The sequence below is a fragment of the Bufo gargarizans genome, unplaced genomic scaffold (genome assembly GCF_014858855.1).
Source record: "Bufo gargarizans isolate SCDJY-AF-19 unplaced genomic scaffold, ASM1485885v1 original_scaffold_1370_pilon, whole genome shotgun sequence".
NCBI lineage: Eukaryota > Metazoa > Chordata > Amphibia > Anura > Bufonidae > Bufo > Bufo gargarizans.
This window is the reverse complement of record NW_025334326.1, coordinates 253,477-260,749: the sequence shown is the minus strand read 5'-3', so window position 1 is coordinate 260,749 and position 7,273 is coordinate 253,477. Positions and strand designations below refer to the sequence as shown.

At 51.0% G+C, this 7,273-nt stretch overlaps 1 protein-coding gene across 2 annotated transcripts in view; it reads left to right on the top strand.

Moving 5' to 3' along the window:
* The first annotated feature begins 193 nt into the window (after window positions 1-193).
* ARNT (aryl hydrocarbon receptor nuclear translocator) overlaps window positions 194-7,273 on the top strand; it is a 41,523-nt gene continuing 34,443 nt past the window's right edge. For both annotated transcript variants that reach the window (XM_044273964.1, XM_044273963.1), the window contains exon 1: window positions 194-374. In XM_044273964.1, the coding sequence (XP_044129899.1) occupies window positions 353-374 (22 nt within the window). In that variant the 5' untranslated portion in view covers window positions 194-352. The remainder of the gene's footprint in view (window positions 375-7,273) is intronic.

Genomic DNA, 7,273 nt, shown 5'->3' with positions numbered 1-7,273 from the left:
CAATCAGAACACGAGCACCCGTTAACCAATCACGCCGAGGTATTTCCTGTTCAGCCAATCCCAGCGTTCTTACGCAAGGCTCCCTTCTGCGTCAAGGACCGACCTAACCTGCTAGCCATGTCCTACGCCCTCCGTGCCCAGCCGAGTGATTTTTATTGGATGGACATGCTGTCAATCATATTATGACTAGAACCAAGCTGAGTTGAGCTGCACGGCTCGTATTCCCTTTTTTAGTTGAGTGAAAAAAAAAAAAAAAAAAAAGCGACAACATCGTATCGCTGCCGCCATCTTGTTACCGGGCAGCGGGAGGACCGGACGTGGTGGAGGACAGGAGGGGGCTACAAGAGCGGGGATGGCAGCGGCGGCCCACTCAGGTAAGGGCAGCGGGGAGGCCGCACTCCCGGTAGCTTATTCTGATACAGGACTGGGACGGCAGCCGGTTATCCCATAGGTTATGGCTTGTGTCAGGGTAAATGTGACAGTCACAAAATGTCTCTGACAGAATGAGGTATTGGTCGCACTCTGAGAGACATTCTATGTAGTTTTGGCTTTTCGGCGCTTGAAAATGTCGTAAAAAGTATTTGTCGCGTAAAAATGGTGTAAAACCGCCTCAGTCGTTTCACGTGCATTGACCTAGGGGACTTTTCCTGTCAGAAATTCACCGCGTTTTGTTCTGCCGCCCTCATAGTACTGCTTAGAGTGGAAATAAAATTGCGCCAAAAAAAAACTGCGCCCAAAAAAATTTGGAGGTAATTTTCACGCTGCTATGGCCGTTTTGTTTAAACGGACCAGAATATCGCAGTAAAAGCCGCCAGAAGTAAGCGACTGGTGTACGTACCCACCATAGGCAACGCCATTTTTTGTGGTTGGACCCAAAAACGTGAAGGAACTAAAAAAAAAACGCTGTGACGGGAATGTTGCTGTGGCCCTGTCATCACAAGGAATGGCGCCATCCGTGACCGTTAGCGCGGGATGGCAGTAAGCCCCAGCTTCTGTCATGGCTGCCCTGTATATGTATGGAGTGGAAGGGGTTAAAGACTGGCGTAAAGTAGAACTGGCTTAGTTGCCCCTAGCGACCAATCAGATTCCTCCTTTTATTTCCCAAAGGAGCTGTCCAAAATGAAAGGTGGAATCTGATTGGCGGAGGACTGGAGCCGTCATGCAGTACTGTTTTTCACCTGTGGTGGCCGCTACAGAGTGAACCCACAGCGGTTATAGCTGATGAGAGAACCTTCTTGAAGAAGTGCGACTCCCTGCATCCCCCGGTGGTTCAGCTTCTTCATAGTATACCGCGCACAGTGCCGTATGCTGTGACGGGGACACTACATCCATTGAGGAGTTCGTGAATTACCTAAATAGTAACGACTGGGGAATGGAACTCTCTTAGGAACTCCCAATCGTTCCACCGCTCTCGATCTAGAACTCACCACCCGCACCTACTTCAAGAAAGTCGATTTTTAGAAGCGAACACTACAAAAAATGGAAGACCAACGTTCCTTGAGGTCAAGAGAATAAGACGTAATTGTTCGGAGGACAAGGATTTTGTTGCTCAAAGTGAGACAATCGGCACCAGGCTGACCCAGAAAGGCTTCCCCCTCCGGGCTAAAAGGGGCAGCCTTCAACAGGAGCTCGTGGCCTCACTCGAGAGGACGGTCTCCCAAAGGAGCAAAATGGGACCATCAAGAAGAAAACTCCTGGAGAACACTACTACAGCGCTAACTTCTTAATCCAAGAGATCTGCTCAAAACACTGGTTTATTCTCAAGCGGGGTCTTTTCCTGGAGAAGTTTCTACCAAGGAAACCCCCTCCTTACATTTAAGAGAGCCCAGACCCTGAAGGGCCTATTGGCACCTAGCAAACTCAAACAGGACTCGGGACGAGCCGCCCCCTCGAGTGAAACTGGACCAGGGGGAAGCTCCAAATGCAATCATCAAACCAAAGTGCGTTTGTTGCAAGAGTATACGTATTACCGCTTCTTTTCACTTTTTCTATTAAGGAACATCTCACTTGTGGTTCCTCAAATGTCCTCTATCTGCTTGAGTGCCCTCGTGGCCTCCAGTATGTCTTCCAGACAATTCAGACCTCCCCCCGCAACAGGGTCAACAAGCACAGATCCAACGTCAAAAAAAGGATTCCGACAGCACAGCGTCTCCAGGCCCGCTGTGGACCACCATCGGGGTTCCTTCTTTGGATTTACCATCGAGCAGATCAAACGGTTATAACATCATAAATTTTTTTACGGAGGCGCGAAATGTTTTGGATTTGAACGGTCTGAACCCGCGTGGCCTGAATGAGGCGTTTGAGATTAACCTTTTAGACTTAAAGGGAACCTGTCACCCAAAAATCGCCTATTAAGCTGTTTACAGTACCTTATAGTGCTGTATACTCGTTTCTTGATGCACTTTTTGTTCGTTTTCCCGCATGTCTGCTCATTCAGAAAACGATGTTATATTCAGCTGCTGCCCCGTGCTGCAAGTCAGGCTTGAAGTCACGGGGGCAGCGGCCTCGGCGTCTTACATGGCCCTCTCCCCGCCCCCTGCCTCTGTGACTGACAGCCGAACTCCGAATCCGGGACCGCGCTCAACGGCCGCATGCGCAGTAAAGGGCGGCAGGAGCGCGGTCCCGGCTGCCGCGCGTACTACGCGCCGTCTTACTTTCGCCGCACTGCGCATGCGCCCGACATCCTGTATCAAACGCGCCCGCGCCCGGCATCTGGGCGCGGGCGCGTTTGATACAGGATGTCGGGCGCATGCGCAGTGCGGCGAAAGTAAGACGGCGCGTAGTACGCGCGGCAGCCGGGACCGCGCTCCTGCCGCCCTTTACTGCGCATGCGGCCGTTGAGCGCGGTCCCGGATTCGGAGTTCGGCTGTCAGTCACAGAGGCAGGGGGCGGGGAGAGGGCCATGTAAGACGCCGAGGCCGCTGCCCCCGTGACTTCAAGCCTGACTTGCAGCACGGGGCAGCAGCTGAATATAACATCGTTTTCTGAATGAGCAGACATGCGGGAAAACGAACAAAAAGTGCATCAAGAAACGAGTATACAGCACTATAAGGTACTGTAAACAGCTTAATAGGCGATTTTTGGGTGACAGGTTCCCTTTAACCCCTGACTCCTTCCGAGCGGACCCTCTGGAACATCCACCAAATTAGCTTTGGTTCATTTTCAAACTGGGCCTAACCTAACCCCAGTAGTACGCCTCTAATTGTTTCATGTTCTAACCATACACTTGCATACATATACGGGCAGATATTGTCAACATCCCATTGATTTAAGTACCCGTATATTTCTCTTTTAATTATTATTATTATTTTTTTTTTTCTCTTTTTCACTGATTTTTGACAATCCCGGCCTGGTCACATGACCGCACTAAATATAGCGATGCTTCCGGCGCCGATCGCTTGCCGCGCTTCGCTGTTTCTAACTGTCTACCACTTGAACACCAATGTTTATGGATTATAAAGTCCTTTATGTGATTATGGCATCAATCTTTTGTGTATTATTTATTGACCACTACTCATGTGACAGGGGGGCTGGCATAGCACTTCCTGCCCCCCCCCCTTTTTTGGGGAGGGGTGTATAAACATGTTACGCTATATCCTTAGTATATTAGCAGTCGGTACCTGATGAAGGGGGTCTATGCCCCCCGAAACGCGTTGTACCATCTGCTATTTTAATAAGTAGAGTTCCCCAAAACTGGTCTGTTGCGCTGTGAGATTTTTTTTTCTTCATCTTCTGGGTTTGTTGTAAAGTGGCTGTGCTTGGTATTGCAGCTCCTTCCCATTGACTTGCATAGAGCCATGAGACTGATGGACATGACTTCACAGGCTGAGGACACGCTCACAGGGCTAAGCTCCTTTCCAGCAACTGATCGGTAGGGGTCCAGAGAGTCAAACCCCCACTGATCAGATATGGATTAGCCATCCTCAATCCTGGACAACCCCTTCAAGGCTAGCCACACGTGTGAAATGCCTGCCCTGACAGACCCGCGTGCACGCCCAGCCGAGTGTGCATGTGTCCTGAACAAGGAACTGGCAGGATCAGGCATGTTGAAATCCATCAGCCCAATCCTTATCTCTAACATTGGGAGAGGTCCTATACACAACCTCCGGTTTTCCAGCTGTGGTGCAACTACAACTCCCATCATGCTCAATGTTCTCAGCTCTCCCATAGGTGAATAGAGCATGCTGGAAGTTGTAGTCTCACCACAGTGGCTGCTTTGTATGGTCATCATTGTGAATGGCATGGTTTTTACTGGGGGACCTTTGATGCCTGGTTCACCTGCAACCAGAGTACCCCAAAAACCATGCTGTGAGTGCCCCTTTCAGTGACTCAGCCTGCCCCCTCTGGGGCACATAGGCCACTTGTCTCAGCTGCTGTGAGCCACCGTGTCCCTTGAAGGGGTCTTCGGGGACCCCCTACGTTTTGCTGGGTGCTCCTGGTAGCTTTGGCGAAGATTTGACCGATTGTAGCCCATCGCTAGCCTCATCGGCCACGTGACATAGTTGGTAAAGTGACGACGTGTCTGTACGCTCCAGGTGACCTCTGAAGCCAGTGATTGGCTGCAGTTGTCGGTGATGTCATCGCTGCTGACCGCCGGGAGCACCGAGGATCCAGCAGGAGAGTATGGAGCACTCCCAGCCCCCAGCAGCATTTTATGGAAGACCCCTTTAAGGGGGATATTGATGACATTATTAGCCTAGATCAGGAATGCCCAACCTGCGGCCCTCTAGCTGTTGCAAAACTACAACTCCCAGCATGCCCAGACAGCTTACAGCAGGACATGGTGGGAGTTTACAACAGCTGGAGGGCCGCAGGTTGAGCATCCCTTGCCTAGAAAATCAACATCTGGTTAATGGGGGTCCGACTTCTGCGACCCCCAAATTAAAGGGGTCACTATGGAGCGCTGGACGTCATTTGTATGAGCACATGGTGTTCTGTGTGCCACGTTGGGGGTTGTAGTGTCACCGTTCCTATGCAAAGCCTCCTCTGCCACCTCATAAATTCTATTAGTGTCAGATGTGAACATTTCTGCGATGAAGAAGACCGCTTGAAGTCTGCAAGGCCTATGGCCCCCCAGAGCCTGCTCCACGCATGTCACGTCCCGATAGCTCCTCCTGCTGGATGTGCAGCCGGTGTCCTCACACAACCCCGCGGCGGTGCTGGATGTGATCCGCTTTCCTCCTAATCCTCCCTGCACCCAGTGTATGACCAGGAGCCGCACCATCAGCTTATGTCAGTGACCGGCAGCAATGTGTACGTCCGGGCATGCAGCTCCTAATCCGGGATGGACTGTGCCTAGTTAAAGGGATTCTCCACTTTGGACAGTTCTTGTGATATTACACCTATCCCAGCATCTGCGGTCAGTACGTCCTCGGAAGATGGGTCCTGGGAGACCCCTTGAGGGTACGTCCTCAGAAGATGGGTCCTGGGACACCCCTTGAGGGTACGTCCTCGGAAGATGGGTCCTGGGAGACCACTTGAGGGTACGTCCTCGGAAGATGGGTCCTGGGACACCCCTTGAGGGTACGTCTTCGGAAGATGGGTCCTGGGACACCCCTTGAGGGTACGTCCTCGGAAGATGGGTCCTGGGAGACCCCTTGAGGGTACGTCCTCGGAAGATGGGTCCTGGGACACCCCTTGAGGGTACGTCCTCGGAAGATGGGTCCTGGGACACCCCTTGAGGGTACGTCCTCGGAAGATGGGTATGCTGACGATTTGCTAATTCTTCTTTTTTTTTTTTTTTTTTTTTTTTTTGTGTTACAGTGAATGCCGCTAGCTGGTATAGAGTAGTTTTCTGCGTCACGCAGTGCGGTTAAAAACTGGAAACCCCGTCTGATATAGCTGAACTGAGGCCAGAGGAACACTAGTGTAATGGTGACAAGGGCCTGACAGTGCGAGGAGATCTCTTTGCACCAGAATAAATCCCATGGGGACATTAAACTTAAAAGTTTTATCCCATGACTAATGTAAGAAATGGAAAGAAATGGACATTGTACAGTACATGACAACCTCTTTCTAACAAAGCCAGAACCAGCCCTGCACCTCACATGGATCCAGAGATCTCCCCATTCATTGCTTCAATTGTTCTGCTGGATTTATATAAAGCTGGCAGCTCATGGGGCGTGTCCTTTTTGCGGCAGTTGAAGAATGCAACAGATCATGTGCGTCCACCTCAGTGAGGAGTTGGACGGAGAATTTAGAAAAAGAGCAAACAGCAGGTGGCGCTATACTCTTTGGCCATGATAGATTTTTAATTACATGCAATTAGAAAAGTATTCAGATCCAGGTGCTGGTTTGTAGAATATTTCTCCTGGGACGACCCCTTGAGGCTGGGTTCAGACCTGAGCGTTCTGAAACGAGCGCTCTGTATGCGCGATTGTACGGGCGTTTACAATCGCGCATACAGAGACAGGCGTGCACACATTGTCGCGCGTTCCCGAATATCTATGTGCGGGAACGCGCGACAAACGCCCAAAAAAAAGCTCAAGCACTTGTTTGAGCGTCGGGCGTTTTACAGCGCGATCGTACGCGCTGTAAAACGCCCAGGTGAGAACCATTCCCATAGGGAAGCATTGGTTCTTGCCTGTTGTGCGTTTTACAGCGCGTAGGAACGCGCTGTAAAACGCTCAGGTGTGAACCCAGCCTTAATGAGGGGGTTTAGCTTCTTTTTGGATCCACGTTGATCCGGTTGCTTCTTTGACTCGTGAGGGTGACAGGAATGTGTTCAGTCAGGATATGGTGACACACTGCCGCCAGCAATGAGGAAGCGCAGGGACATTGTTTTGGCCGCCCGCTGGCGGACGCGCCGTGACTATTCCTGTCTGTTTGATGGCTTGTACAGCGAGGCTCCACCAGCAGCTCCGTCATGTCGCCTGATTACTACAGTAATAACTCGCGTGTATGGACTCCTGATCTAAACCATATGACGGTGTAATAAATAGCAGGGCCACACATGTGCGAACCAATCTGGGCTGGGGCCGGCTCCATTCTCATCTGTGACTCTCCTTGTTTATGTTAGAATTAGAGGGGTCTTTGATAATGGTGGGGGGTGGTCCCCCGACTGCTTGAATGAGACCGAGCTGCAGTTCCAGGCACAGCCACTGCACAGTGTATGGCGCTGTCCCAGGACACCCCTCCTGTGCGGTGGCAGAAAGGACACCCCCCCCCCCCCCCTTTGTTAGGAAGAGGTTGTCACGTACTATATGATGCCTGATCGTGATTTTTACATGAATCGTGGGAGGACCCCTTTAATTTCTATTCCTTTTTATTTTTA